This window comes from Mesocricetus auratus, unplaced genomic scaffold (assembly GCF_017639785.1).
Source record: "Mesocricetus auratus isolate SY011 unplaced genomic scaffold, BCM_Maur_2.0 Super-Scaffold_100676, whole genome shotgun sequence".
In the NCBI taxonomy this organism is placed as follows: Eukaryota; Metazoa; Chordata; class Mammalia; order Rodentia; family Cricetidae; genus Mesocricetus; species Mesocricetus auratus.
In genome coordinates, this window is record NW_024429266.1 from 3,597,885 (window position 1) to 3,613,278 (window position 15,394).

The 15,394-nt window shown below is 51.8% G+C and overlaps 1 protein-coding gene across 1 annotated transcript; it reads left to right on the forward strand.

Annotated features, from left to right (window-relative positions):
* Positions 1-5,483: 5,483 nt before the first annotated feature.
* Positions 5,484-14,132, forward strand: Nenf (neudesin neurotrophic factor). Its single transcript, XM_005082873.4, has 4 exons — positions 5,484-5,678; positions 10,480-10,540; positions 11,793-11,896; positions 13,835-14,132. Exons 1-4 carry the CDS (start codon positions 5,505-5,507, stop codon positions 14,009-14,011), a joined length of 516 nt encoding a protein of 171 aa, XP_005082930.1. The 5' UTR covers positions 5,484-5,504; the 3' UTR covers positions 14,012-14,132.
* Positions 14,133-15,394: the final 1,262 nt, after the last annotated feature.

Sequence of the window (15,394 nt, forward strand, 5' to 3'; positions counted from 1 at the left end):
TGCAGCTTGGCTCCGAACCTGCTCATGACACTTGACTCCTTCCCCGCTAGGCGGCAAGCTTAGTGGCGCCAACCACCTCGGGGCAGCCTGGGTGGAACTCTGGAAACACTTGTCTTTGGAAGGTCTTACGTCTCAAGGCGCTGACCAGCGGTAGCTGGAAGTGCCCCCAGACGAGTGTGAGCAGCAGCGGGTGGCTCCCTCTAGTGTTGACAGCTCTCACCCAGGCCTCGGGAGTAGGACCCTTAGCTACGGGGTCCTGTTACATAGTTACACATGTAGCTCTTACATACACCTGGATGCCAGGGCCCTTGGCTCTACAATGTTACCACCCTTGCTGGTTCCCAGCCTTGACAGCAGCCCGTATTCCAGCTCCTGAACCTACGGAGTCTGAGACTCTCAAGTCCTGACAGCTCCTGGGAGTCTTCCAGTAACCAGGTCCTATGATTTCTCTTTTCAGGCTTGCTTTCTCCAGCCTTGGTCCCGACTCTCTGTGTTTGTCATCCTTGTCCCTGGGCTGGCCATGCTCTCCCACTGTCCAGCGGCTTCTCCTTCGGCTGCCAAGCAGCTGGCTGTCTTGCTGCTTTTGCAGCTCAGCCTTCTGAGTGCTCAGCTTAGGCTGTTGTTGCTGCTCTCCTGTCCCCACCCGACGCTGCTGGCTTCCTGCTTCCTGCTCAGCCTGTACCTCTAAAAGTAGGCAACACAAGGCCACTAAAGAACGCTTCTTCTTGGGCCTCATGTTGGGACCCCAAGGGAGGCAGCATGCTGTGGGAGAGGGATCCTCTCACTGAGTGAGCTTAACAGTCTGTTTATATAGTCAGAGAAGGGGTGTCAAACCAATCACAGAAAAAAGCGCCACAAGCAAGTGAAGGTTTGTGTTTTTACCAGTCACGGGTCCCCCTGCTGGGCCACCAGGTGGGAGTGCCCTTCATCTGGCCTAACTAAAATGGCTGTCAGTTACCTAGAGTTCCACCAGGCTTGTGATAGCAAGGAGTCTGTTATGGACTGCGTGAAACAACCCTGGCTGAGGTTGCACCTTCAAGAGCCAAAGCAGCCGGGCAGTGGTGGCGCACGCCTTTAATCCCAGCACTCGGGAGGCAGAGGCAGGTGGATCTCTGTGAGTTCTAGGCCAGCCTGGTCTACAGAGTGAGTTCCAGGACAGCCTCCAAAACAATACAAAGAAACCCTGTCTCAAAAAACCAAAAAAAAAAAAAAAAAAAAAAAAAAAGCCAAAGCAATGGGTTGCAATAGCTGGGTAGTTTTCTAAGGCTCCTGGGCAATGTTCAGAATGGCTGATGCAGCCATAAGGTGGTCAGCTGACCCTCTTTCTGCCTGAGAGAGCCAGGACAGCCCAACCAAGGTTTGTTATGGCATCCAATTGCCCTACCTGGCAAATGCCTTTGCCTATCTATCAGAAGTGATCATCAGAAGGAGTACTTAAGAACGTAACAAATCTTTGATAAAAGTTTAACAGTTCTCAGCACCTGCCCGGTGTACCAGGGAGAAGTGGGTTTCTTTTGTTTGTCTTACATCACACCGTCCCCCCCAACCCCTGATCCTCTGCTCTTACATCTATTAAATGGGCCAGTATATAGACAATACACATTTGATCATAGCTGAAGCCCGAGGAGCAGCTATGGACAGTTTGTATAGCACCTAAGACAGTGCAGGTGCTCGACAAAAAGTGGTTAAGTTTACTAATAGAATACTGGCTCAGCCATCTCACTTAACTAGAGCTCACGGTACTGGTTGGTTTTACGTCAACTTGACACAAGCTGGAGTCATTCTGGAGGAGGGAACTGGACATGGAAACCTGGCCCCATCAGACTGGCCTGTGATGCATTTTCTTTATCGATGATACATGGGGGAGGGCCCGGCTCACTTGGGCAGTGCTACCCTGGGTCGGTGGTCCTGGGTTCTCTGAGAAAGCAGCTTGACCAAGCCATGAGGAGCAAGCCAGCAGAGAAGCATTCTTCCATGACCTCTGCTTCAGCTCCTGCCCCTACTTCCCTGGATGATGGATTTAAAAGCTGTAAGGTGAAATAAACCCTTTCCTCCCCAAGTTACCTTTGGTCATGATATTTTATCATAGCAATAGAAACCCTAAGTAAGACATTTACCAAAGAAAAATACAAGCAACTAAATAAATTTCTTGCTGTATTGGTAAAAGGGTAGCTGATGGAATGTATGGTGACACATAGGACTTTGTAGCCGAAAGGAACCAGGTAAATCTACCCCAGCCATACTGGACAACGGCACGTTTGGAGTCAACACTGGCTAACGCCAATAGTCAACCCAGTTTAACACATACACTGCCATGCCCACACGGGATCCAGAAGTGGCTAAGACACCCAGCTCCCTCATTCCTGCGGCTTTGTTGTGGGGATACAGAGAGGCCATAAAAATAGGGTTTTCAGCCCTTGATCTCCCCAAGGCCTCTTCCACCCTCCTGGGCAGTCACGCTTCAAAAGAGCAAGACTTCTGTTTTGTCACACCTCATGCCTGTTTCCTCATGTCTCTTCCTGTTTGCTTGATGTATTATAAGCAAGCGCGTGTGAGATTGTGGGTCCTGTGTGCACACGCCACGGTGTGTCCATGGAGGTCAGAAGACAGTATGCACGTGTGAGATTGTGGGTCCTGTGTGTACACGCCACAGTGTGTCCACGGAGGTCAGAAGACAGTATGCACGTGTGAGATTGTGGGTCCTGTGTGTACACGCCACAGTGTGTCCACGGAGGTCAGAAGACAACTTTTGTAGTCTGTTCCCTCCCACCTTCATGCAGGCTCCAGGGTATGAACTCAGTGAGGCTTGCAAGGCAAGCGCTGTACCTCTGAGCCGTCCTCCCGCCCCTCATGCTTCTTACCCTGGTCCTCCCTGCTGCACTAGACCCCAACCTCCACACACTTTCCCTCCAGGCTTCTGGGACCCCCAGCTGATACCCTCTTCTCTCCCGGTCTTGTGCTCTGGCTCCTCCTCCTGGCTCCACAAAGGTGAGCGGCTTCAAAACTATCTTCAAAACTATCTCCTGTCCTCCGGTTCCCTGGGGCCCTGTCTCATGGCTTCAATTACTCTCTATCCTAGAACATTGAATGAGCTCGTGTCCCCTCAAAATGTTCGTAAGTACTTCAGAATGTGACCTCGTTGGAAATAGGGCCGCTGAAGATTTAATGGGACTTAAAGTGGAGTGGGAGAGGCCGTATCCAATAGGACCTGTGTCCTTATGAAAAGATGGAAGGTGTCTTCCTTTCTTCCCTATTGCTGTGATACAACACCATGAGCATTTGATTTGCTTTCAGTTTCAGAGTTTAGAGTCCGTGAGGGTGGCGCGGGGCCCACATCTTGCTTGATCTGCAACCATGAGGCAGAGAGAAAGCTCTGAGAACTCTAGAGCTCTACAAACCTTTTGAAACCTCAAAGCCACCCCCAGTGACACATCTCTCCTCCAACAAGGTCATACTTCCTAATCTTTTCCAAACAGTTGCGACAACGGGGGATGAAGCTTTCAGACCTACAAGCCTATGGGAGGTGTCCTCATTCAAACCACCACAGACAGTGACGCAGGACAGGAGGACCACGTGTGACAACAGAAGCAGCCTGGACTGACACAGTCCAGCAAGCCGAAGTGGGTCCAGTTACTTACATGATGGTGCAGGCGTCCACTCCATCCCTGGGTCACGTGTGCCCGGGGACAGCTATGGACCCAGCCCAACGCAAAATCACAAACTTGGGGGCTGGAGAGACGGCTCAGAGGTTAAGAGTACTTGCTACTCTTCCAGAGGTCCTGAGTTCAATTCCCAGCAACCACATGATGGCTCACAACCATCTGTAATGAGATCTGGTGCCCTCTTCTGACCTGCAGGGATACATGTAGACACAATACTATATATATAATAAATAAAATTTGAAAAAAATCACAAACTTACTTAAAATATTTGATTGTTTTTTTTGTAACAAGATCGCACAGTTCTCAAACACAAACTTCGTAGATGACAACATGTCACAACGCCATAAAATTGGGCACATCTACAAATCATCCAGTTTGTGGCCCTTCAGTACGGTGGCCCTAGGAAACAGACCCCACTCCCAAAGTGTGTGACCCCATCACTACCGGCTCTCTGAGCCCTCGGCTTGTACGCACAGCTGTCCGTGTCACTTCACTCAAACTCCACCCAGAGACAGCAGAGGGCCCATAGTAAAAAGCGGGAACCTGGCACCCAGATGCCCAAGTCTCGACTCTGCTCTGACTGCCCCCGTGGTCTTGGTAGTTAACCTGCCTGGACCTTAGTTACCTTATGGGTAGTGGGAAGCTATTGCTACCTGTTTGTGATGGTTAAGTCTGACTGCCAAATTGACGGTGGAATAAGGAACCCAAGGGCATCGCTGAGATATTGGTGAGGCATTTTATCCCGGGGTGGGGCGGGGCAGGGGGGGGGAATAAATGATTTATTTAGAGCAGCGTTTCCATTGAATTCAGTCCCGAGGAAGTGCTGCCTGAGGCTGGCAGCTCCAGGGAAAGGGAAAGAGAAAGGGCCAGTTGCTCACAGAGGTCAGAAAGGGCATCAGGGACTCTGGAACTGGAGTTACTGATGGTTGCGAGCTGAGCCGCCAAGTAGGTGCTGGGAGTTGAGCCCAGGTCCTCTGGAAGAGCCGCTGGTGACCCTAACCACTGAGCAACCTCTACAGCTTCAGTTTCTATCTTCTCTGCAGAAAGCTATTGCTTCCAAGCATTTGTAAAAATGAGTCTGGGTTAGAGTAGCGGAGGGCACTTGGGGGTACCTGGAGAATCTGGGTTCGGGTAGACACTAGGGTGCCTGGTGGACACGTTATTCAGTTATAAAGTGATCCTTGGCGTCTCTGGGAAGTTGGCAGCTAGATGTGGTCAGCGGAAATCCCAGGAAGGGGCTTTTGATTTCAAGAGGGTCCTGGCACACAGGCCTGCGGGAGAAGGAGCCAGAGCAGCCAGACAGAGTGCTGGACGTTGTTGTCAACTTATGTGTGGCCTAAAGGCCACAGTCATGTCAGTTACAGCACAATCCTATAAAAAGAGCCAGGGTGGGAGGCAGACTTCCTGCAAGGCCAGCCTTGGTACAGACACAAACTAGAGTGAAAACTTAGAAGGAAGGAAGAGAGGGAGGGAGGGAGGGATGGAGGGAGGAAGGGAGGGAGGGAGGGAGGAAAGAGGGAGGGAAATGAAGGAAGGAAGGAAGGAAGGAAGGAAGGAAGGAAGGAAGGAAGGAAGGAAGGAAGGAAGGAAGGAAGGAAGGAAGGGAGAGGCAAGTTAGCTGGGCTTGGTGCCCCTAGCCTGTAATTCCAGTTTTCTGGAAGCTGAGGCAGGGGGAATCACCGACAGCTCAAGAACATTATAGGCCACATAGTAGTACTAAGTCTCAGAGAAAGGAAGAGAGAGAGAAGTCGGTTAACAAGGCTGGGTCATGCCTTACAGAGCCCCTCCCTAGGTGCCGACGATGCTCCGCCCCGCCGTCCTCCCGCCCGCTCCTCGCGGTCTATGGCGCGCCCTGCGCCCGGGTGGCGGCTGCGGCCGCTGGCGGCGCTCGCCCTGGTGCTGGCTCTGACCCTGGTGCCTCCAGCCCGCGCTGGGCAGACGCCGCGCCCCGTGGAGCGCGGGCCCCCGGTGCGGCTCTTCACGGAGGAGGAGCTGGCCCGCTACAGCGGCGAGGAGGTAGGCGGCCCGGCCTGGGCCCGCTGCTGTCCCCAGGCCCCAGCCGGTGGCACGGGACCCACGCAAGGCCCTTGGTGGAGGCCGAGCGTTGCCCTCACGCCCCACCCCACACTTCCCTCGCTCCGCCTTGGCGCTGCGGGTTTGAGTACAAACCTCAGACCCTTCTAGATTTTAGTGTGAACGTGGGCTGGGGCCACAGGGCCTGCGGTTTGTCCAGTGGCCAGCCAGAGCGCGCTCCCTGGGACAGGGGGACTGGGGCAAGCCAGGATGATCCAGGCCTTCTCAGCCCTCTCTTTTCCTGCCCCGGGTGTCCCAGGTTTTCTGAAACCCACCCATCTAACCCCATTTAGTGTCTGGGTCCGAGGGGATGAATACAGAGAGGGAAGCAGCCCCTCCCCCCAATGTGGGCGGCTACTTTAGGTGGGAGGAAGCTGGAATCTAGTTTGGGAGAATCAGTTCCATGGCATTGCAGTGCTTTCTAGGAATGAATCCCCTGCCTTTACCGATGGGGAAACTGAAGTGCTCGGTGTTACAGGAGGGAGGGACCAGTGTTGCTTTGCTGCCTGTATTCGAGCCTCTCCTCTGTGTTAGCCGGCCTTACACAGGCCAAATATTACAAGGGTCACTCCAAAGCATATCCTTATGAGTGACAGCTTAGGCCAGCAGCTGACCCCTTTGGATGAAACGACCCTTTCACAGGGATCCCCTAAGACCATCTGAAAACACAGATATTTGTGTTATGATTCATAACGGTAGCAAATTTACAGTCATGAAGTAGTGGCAACAAAAATGGTTTTATGGTTGGGGGTCACCACAACACGAGGAACTGTATCAAAAGGTCACAGCGTTGCGAAGGTTGAGAACTACTCGTTGAGACCCATGGGTCCGTGAGGACACAGGGTAGGAACATGATGTGTGTGTGTGTGTGTGTCTGGGGGGCGTGACTCGTGTTAAGGGACAGCAGGAAGGAGCTCTTGGTGCAGACGTGTGCAGAGAACAGTTTAGCAACCTAGCGAGGCGGTCCATTCCTCCCTAACGGATGGAGGTGTGCAGTGTGGTTTCTGTGGAGCGTTACTCATGGGAGCATCCAGAATAGAAACCCAGGGTTGCTAGTGGGTGACTGGCTCCCGATCACTTGCCGCTGCCGGAAAGAGCATATTCAAGGGGGAGAACCTGGAAGAGGATTCGTCTCTCCTGTCTGTGAGTACCACCCTCTGCAGAGTTCTGTGCATTCACCTGTATGTTCATCTGTATCTTGACCACACCCCCAGCCCACACTCCAAGGAAAGGCACACCCAGAGACTGCAGGCCAAGGACTGAGAAAGACCCTAGCTTTTACATTAGTCATGTTGGGGATTGGAACTTAGGGTGGAGAGCCGGAAGCTCAGGGTGGGAGGAGCCAAGGGAGGGGTGCCCCGGGAAGAATAGCAGAGCTCAGTGTACCAGAAATGGCTCTGGTCTAAGTTTCGGGTCCTGGGAAATTACCAGTAGCTGCCCCTCCCCCCCATGACATAATAAACAATGTGATGCATTCTTTGGTCACTCCAAACCTTAAACCTTTGGACGGTACCTGGGCTTGCATTCCTGTTGTGCTGTATGATTTGGGCCAAGTTACCAAGTCTCACAGCTGCCTTATTTTCAACTGTATGGTGTTGGCATCAGAGAGAGGGGGAGATGTTATTACAATAGTTTGTAGATGGTGGGGCTGGCTAACTAGGCAGGCTGGACCAGGAAGGAGGCTGGAATCCTCCAGCAGGTAGATTTTCCTCTCTGTCTCTGTCTCTGTCTTTCTCTCTCTCCTCCCCCCTTCCTTTCTTTCTCCCTGGAAGGGGCTGTTGAGACAGGGTCTTACTATGTAGTTCTAGCTATCCTGGACTCAATATGTAGACCGGAGTGCCCGGAGAACTCACAGAGATCTTAAGGCAGGCACCACCATGCCCACCTAGGTGGAGTTCCTTTTTCCTCAGGGAACTGCATGGCCTTTCAGTGGGTTGGGGCAGGTCATGCTCATCCAGAGTATCTGGGATGACTTCCTTTATGTAAAGTCACCTGCCTGTAGATGAGGTCTCTTCCTCACCTGGCTGAGTATTGATAAACTTTGGTTTCCAGCACTTCTGGGTGGATGTGTTAGAAGAACATGGCCTCACCCCAGGAGGGTGGAGTTTTCTCTGAAAAAAAAAAAACAAACAAACCCACCCACAGCAGGTTCCCTGGTTTCCAGAGAGGGGTGCTGAGGAGCTGGTCTGGCTCAGCCCTGGCCTGGGTCCAGAGGGTGGTGAGGACAGGTGCTCAGGACAGTGGCTACGCCCACCTGCCAGCTGTGCCCACACGCCACTTCCTCCCTCTCTGCCCAGGGCTTCCATGGCCCCTGCATTGGTGCTATTGAGGCAATGACATTGGCCTCTGCTTGGCCAGAGACAGGCAGAAAGGCCAGCTGGTGAGGTCACTGTGACCCAGGTGAAGGACAATGGGAGCTTGTCCCTCCTGCCATGTATATGCTCTCCTGGAGCCCCAACTGTGAGCCCCTGCTCTCCTCTATACCCCGGCAAGTTCTCCCTGGGCTAAGGCTGCCCTCTGGTGGTCATCCAGGGAGAGCGGGAGGAACCGTGTGTTCCAAAGCATGTGGTCCGTCCTGCCTTCCCCTCTGGGTCACTCTATCATTTAACCTCCTAGGGTCCAAACAGCCTTACTCAGCAGGGTGTGGTGGGGCAAGCCTGGAACCTCAACCCTCAGGAGACATTCAGGAGAACTGAGTTCAAGGCTAGCCTATGTTACAGAGTAGGCAGTTTCTCAACACACACACACACACACACACACCTCTGCACATATGCACAACTAACAGCCTCACCCATAGGGAAAGTGTCTTAGCATCTTCTAGACTCCTTCCAGTTTTAACTTCAAAGTTTCCGCCAACAATTGTGGAATTACACTTTCATTGTTCTGGTTTTCTGAGACAAGGTCTCACTGTTTAGCCCTGTGTCTTTGGGTTTCTATTGCTGCGGGGGCAGCATAATAACCATGACTGAGGACAGCTTGGGAGGAAAGGGTTTACTTCATCTTACACTTCTGCGTCATATTCCGTTCACTGAAGGAGTCACAGCAGGAACTCAAGCAGAGCAGGAACCTGGGGACAAGGACTGAAGCAGAGGCCACTGGGCGTTCTGCCTAACGGCTCACTCCTCACAGCCTGCTTTCTTGTAGCACCTGGGACCACCAGCCATGGGCAGCACTGCCCGTAGTGTTCTGGGCCCTCCCACATCAATCAAGAAAATGAACCACAAACCAGGTACAGGCCAGTCTTACGTAGGTATTTTTTAACAGAGGTTTCCTCTTCCAAAATGTCTCTAGCTTATGTCAACTTGACAAAACTTAGCCAGCCCACCCTGGCTGGCCAGGAACTCACTATGTAGGCCAGGCTGGCCTCAAACTCACAGAGATCTGCCTGCCTCTGCCTCCTGAGTGCTGGGATTAAAGGCGTGCACACCCTCATCTAGCTGAATTACATTTAAGACACTTTCCATTGGGAAAATGCCAGTCTCTTTCTTCTTGGTTATCTGGTTCTTCTTGAGTTTACAATTCTCAAAACGTAGACTAGGCCCTTCTGCTTTGTGGCCGTCTCTCTTGAGTGGCAGCAGCCAGAATGATGTCCAATCCCTTTGTGACTTTGGACATTGCAGCATCCCTTTCCACATATGGACGAAGGTCATGTCTCCCCTCTTTCTAGAGAGCTGATACAGGAGTATAATGTCCATCAATGCCCTTTGAAATGATGGCAAAGGTCAGGTTGTACGAGGGTCCCGCAGAGGTCAGCGGATTGTCAAAGCGGTCCAGGTTTACAGGAAGGAGGGTGTCGCTGAACGAGTGCGGGAGGGGGAAGGGGAGAGGGTGGGGGGGCGGTGCTTAACGGTACAACTGTTCATGTGGGCACTCACCCAGGAAGGTGGTCGTCACCCAGGCTAAAGTTAGACACACAGACAACTTAATTTTTAAGAGCTGTTTTGCCTGCGCCTGTGTCCGTGCACATGGGCATGTGCATGTGCACGCCTGGTGCCCACTGAGGTCAGAAGGAGTCAGATTCTCTGGAACTGGAGTTGCAGGCGGTTGTGAGATGCCATGAAGGTACTGGGAATCGAACCCGAGTTCTCCGGAAGAACAGCCAGTGCTGAGATTACGGGGTTCACCACCATGCCTGGCGCTCTCGTCTGCCTCCAGTCCTGACTGTTTCACAGGAGGGCATTGCCACGCCGTGGCACTTTGGTGGATGGGTGGACTTGGTGAATTGCCCGAGAGGTGGTGTGCCTACCAGGATCATGTAAAGGGAAGCCTTCCCACCAGCCTGGTTCCAGAGCCACATCAGTCCCAAATAAACACACAAGACGCTGTATTAATTATGAAGCTGTTGGCCTTGCTTGTTTCTTACTGGCTAGCTCTGACTTAAGTATTTATCCCATAATTGTTAATCTAAGTATTTCTCTTACCGGAGAAGTTTCTGGGCTTCCTACCCCATGTAGTTACATCTTGACTCCCTGTGTTTCTCCTACCCAGAGTCCTCCTGGACTCCTAGTCCCACCTATCTTGCTTCCCTATTGGCCAACAGTGCTTTATTGACATATACACAGGACTTCCCTAATAGGGTCAAGCCTTGGGACCCACCACCACTGCTTACCCGGCTTGTGGAAAGCAGTCTTCCCTACCCGTGTAGAGAGAGACCTGCTCCTCACGCCTCTCCTGTAGGGAGAGATCTTATCCCCTGCTCCTCAGGCCTCTCCCCTGCTCCTCACGACTCTTCCCTGCTTTCCAGGAGGATCAGCCCATCTACTTAGCCGTGAAGGGAGTGGTGTTTGATGTCACCTCTGGAAGGGGTAAGTGGTCCTTTCTTTCTGGGGAACTCAGGGCGGGAGCAGGTGCCTGGAGGAGTGAGGCAAAGGGTTATGTCAGGCAGGGTCTCTCCCTTCCCTCTGGAAGGCCCTGATGGAGCTACTCCCTGTCAGTGTTTTAGCAAGAGTATTTCCAGTCAGTGCCATGTTCCTATTTGAGGGGCAGTGGAATCCGGCTCAAACTCAATGAGCACTCCAGTTGAAGCCAGAAAAGTGCCCCCCCCAGGTAAGAGTTGCTGTTGTAGGAGGTGAAAGAACATTGCAATACCATGTCACAGCTTCTCTGATCGTATCTACACATAGTGCCAGGAGGTGGGTTTTTATTTTGTGTCTGGGTGTCTGGCCTGCATGTATGTCTGCATACCATGTGCCTACAGCACTCACAGAGGCCAGAAAGACATTGGATTCCCTGGAACTGGAATTACAGAGGACTGTGAGCCATCATGTGGGTGCTGGGAATTGAACTTGGGTCCTGTACAAGAGTCAGTGCTCTTAACCACTGAGCCCTCTCTCCAGCCCCTGGAGGTGGGTTTTCATGACCCATCCTGTAAGATCACATAGTGGAAGGAGACTTGGTTTCCTGAAGCATTTGAGACCAGAGGCTCTTCTTGTCTGTGTTTGTGTATACACCTACATACATACATGAATGCATACATACATACATACATGCATGCATACATACATACAAGCATACATACAGACACACATGCATACATACATAGAGAGCAAACACCACACACACACACAGAGACAGAGAGACAGAGAGACAGAGAGAGAGAGAGAGAGAGAGAGAGAGAGAGAGAGAGAGAGAGAGGACTGAACCAGGACTTTATGTGCTATAATAAAGGTAGCATCCCCCCTCCTCTTTCCCCCCTTTTAAATACTTATTTTGAGGTGGGTGCAGGCCAGCCTTGAACGTGCAATCCTCCTGTGTCAGCCTCCTTCCTAGCTAATGACATCATTAGGCATGACTTACATTTTAATTTTTAAAGAGATTTCATTGTGTGTTTTCTGCAAATCATTGCTCAGTTGGTAGGTATGTTTCACTCGTGTCCTGGATTGGTGGAGCACCGTCCTGGATTGGTGGAGCACCGTCCTGGATTGGTGGAGCATCATCTGTCCTGGTGTTCATCCTCAGGACTGCAGCCTTTCTGAGGATTGTGGGGGCTGGAGAACCCCCAAGTATAAGCTTCTGGATGCTCTCCATGAACACCTATGCTCTCCCCCCCCACTGCAGAGTTTTATGGGCGAGGAGCCCCCTATAATGCCTTGACCGGGAAGGACGCCACCAGAGGTGTGGCCAAGATGTCACTGGATCCTGCAGACCTCACTCATGACACTGTAAGCCGATGAACATTGTCAAAATGCAGTGTTCCTGTGCTGTGGATTTTGTTCTTGGTTTTTTTTTGTTGTTGTTGTTTATTGTTTTTTTAAGACAGGGTGTCACTATGTATCCCTGTCTGGGCTGGAACTCTCTGTGCAGACCAAGCTGGCCTCAAACTCAGAGATTTGTCACCACTTCCCAGTGAGATAAGCCAAATTGTTAAGCCATAATACTGCAGAAGTAAATTAAGGGGGAGGATTTAGTTAACCTTCTATTACTATAACAAAATATCTGGCATAAATAGCTTTAAAAATTATTTTTATTTGTGTGTGTGTATGTGTGTGTGTGTATTTGTGTGCGCGCCTACATCAGTTTATGCGCACCACACCTGCAGGTGCCCAGAGAGGCCAGAAGAGGGCGTCAGATTCCGTGAAGCTGGACTCAGGCAGTTGTGAACTGCCTGGTGTGGGTCCTGGGAACCATACCTGGCTCCTCTACAAGAGGAGCGCGTGCCCTAAACACCGAGCCGTCTCTCCAGCCTTGAAAGCAATGTCTGAAGAGAAAAGGATTAATCCGGAGGCTATTGTCCATGACTGACTACCTCATGGCTAGAGCACGCAAAAACCCATCCTCCTCATGACCAGGAAGCAGAAGAGAAAGGGGGCGTGGCTAGCGTCCCACAATTCCTGTGGAGGGCAAACTCAATGTAAGGACCACTTGCTAGGCTCCTCCCTTAAAGGCCCCATCACCTCCCAATAGCTCTGCCCTGGAGACCAAACCACTGACACGGGGACCTTTCATAAAGTGACACTCTCCATCCAAATTATGGCAGACGGTATGTGTACTAGTACAGAGAGGTAGACACAGGCTATGGGGCCACACACCCAAGCTGGGTGTCCTGTGGATGGTAATTCCTATATGCTCCCCTGCATTCTTCCCCCACACGCCCACCCAGCACTCTACCTCTGTACAGACACTTTGCATCCACACCCTGCACTCAGGCACTCTGCACATGCACCCTGCTCTTACCTATGCGTGCTCGCACACACACATTACACTCACCCCTGCACACACGCACACTGCACACACACACACACATGCTGCACACACCTGCTGCACTCACATCCTATAAATACCCTCACTTACCCTCTGCACACTTTCTCTGCATACTTAACAACTGCTTCTTCAAAAGTCCATTGTCTGTAGGCAGAGTTTCTCATCAGGATTGCCGACTCCCCGAATAACCACACAGAGACTTACCATTAATTATAAATGCTCAGCCAGTAGCTCAGGCATGTTACTCGCTAGCTCTTTCAGCTTACATCAACCCGCTTCTTACCCGAGCTCAGCCACATGGCGGTGCCCTTTCCAGCTCATCCTGTTCCCCTCCTGCTTCCTCTGCATCTGGTTGGTCACTCGGCCCTCTTCCTCCTTCCCAGGGTTCTCGAAGTCTGGCCCTCCCATCTCACCTCCTCCTGTATAGCTCTTGGCCAGTCAGCTCTTTATCAACAATGCTGTCATTGTCACTGTGAAGACTGACAGCAATCTTCACAGTGACAATGACAATGACAGCAATCTCCACAGTGTACAAAAGGGTCACACCACAGCAGTTGTCCGTTATTTGATCTAAGATGGTTTTCCCACACATACTTCTGGCAAGCGGGGTCACCACAAACCCCGGGTGAGCCTCATCCATTTTTGTCCTTCACATGTGCTGACTCCCACAATTTCCCTAAATGCAAGAAACTTACTACTTAATCTGTGATGGCGAGGACTGTGTTTGTGTTCTCTCTTTTATAAAGGTGGTTTGGGGTTCTTTTTTCTTTCTTAAGTGTGTTTTCCTCTTGCGTTTGGGGTCTGGAGGGGGTTAGTCAGGGGTATAAAGAAGACAGTGCCAGACACAATGTGGTCAGATTCAATTGGCTCACCCCCATCTCTCGTTTCTTCTCCCCAAGACGGGCCTCACAGCCAAGGAGCTGGAGGCCCTGGATGACGTCTTCAGCAAGGTGTACAAAGCCAAGTACCCCATTGTTGGCTACACAGCCCGAAGGATCCTGCACGAGGATGGCAGCCCCAACCTGGACTTCAAGCCTGAAGACCAACCCCATTTTGACATAAAGGATGAGTTCTGATGTTTAGATGCAAAGGGCTGGTTCTGGGGTGAGGTGGGGGACAGGGGTCAAGTGTCCCATGGATCAAGCTGGGGAAGCCCCTGGTCCCCTGCATCTGAATAAAGCTGACGTTTAGCTGGGAGGCTGCTTTGTAATGTCCTTGGTGTAATGTCCTATGCCTGCCTGGGTACCCCTGCCTGCACGGCAGCTAGGGTGTACATCCAGCTGCAACTACAGTCACCATCGCTATCCGGGTAGTGGGGCTGTAAGGAGCCATCACGGCTTTTTCGTGCACTTCTGTGCTCCCCAACTTCCCTGCCGCAGCCACGTTCACTTTGCAGAACAAACACCCCATTGCTGCAAAAGAAGTCGTCTCTGCACTTTATATGCACAGCTTGCGGGGGAGGGGTCAGGCTTGAGGTTCCTATCCTGGTCTTGTTGTCCTTATCTGCCTGTGAAGAGGTTGGGAGATGGTCAGGACCAGGGGGGCCAGTGGAGGTCAGGACCAAGGGGGCAGTGAAGGTCAGGGGGACAGTGGAGACAAGGACCAGGGGCAGTGGAGGTCAGGGGGCAGTGGAGGTCAGGACCAGGGGGGGCAGTGGAGGTCAGGGGGGGCAGTGGAGGTCAGGACCAGGGGGGCAGTGGGGGTCAGGACCAGGTGGGAACAAAGCAGAATGGCTGGCGGGACGATGGGGAATGAGGGACTTAGGAACTGGCCACAGGCAGACTGTGGTAAGGAGCCTGGAGTCCAGCATGGCAGAGCTTGGCAAAGGGTCATTCAGAGAACGCTGATGCCCACACCTCACACTGGTCCCAGGTCCCTGGAGGAAATCCCTCTTCTGGGGGTACGGTCCCTGCTGGTGGCACTATTTGAAGACAGTTTTCAGTTAGGTTCCAAGGACTGCAGGGAGCTACTGTACCTGCAGACAGAATTACCTGGCCCAAATGACAGACACGCTGAGTCTAAGACATGCTGTGTCAGACTGAGCCTTCAGATCCTGTAGGAGCAGGAAATGTCTTTATATAAACCTGTTATTTATTTGTTTATCTATCTATCTATTTATTTTGTTTTTGTTTTTTTGAGGCAGGATCTCACTATGTAGCCCTGGCTGTCTTGGAACTCACTATGCAGACCAGGCTGGTCACAAACTCACAGAGATCAGCCTGACTCTGCCTTTTGGATTAAAGGTGTGTGCTAACACGCCCAGCTTTATCCTCTGTTATTTATTCAAATAAACAGTCCTGGAGAGGTGACTCAGCAGTTAAGAACAGACACTATTCTTGTGAGTTGAGACTTCACAACCACCTGCAACTCCAGTTCCAGGGGACTCGGTGCCTATGACTTCTCTGGACACCTCCACTCACATACATACACCTGCTGCCCCCTCTGCATACACACCATTA

What these genes read in the sequence shown, in the direction of transcription:
- Nenf (XM_005082873.4), top strand. Translation starts at nt 5,505, where the DNA reads ATGGCGCGCCCTGCGCCCGGGTGGCGGCTGCGGCCGCTGGCGGCGCTC. An exon ending in TGATGTCACCTCTGGAAGGG is followed by an intron (nt 10,541 to 11,792) that starts GTAAGTGGTCCT and finishes CCCCCACTGCAG; the next exon opens with AGTTTTATGGGCGAGGAGCC. An exon ending in CAGACCTCACTCATGACACT is followed by an intron (nt 11,897 to 13,834) that starts GTAAGCCGATGA and finishes CTTCTCCCCAAG; the next exon opens with ACGGGCCTCACAGCCAAGGA.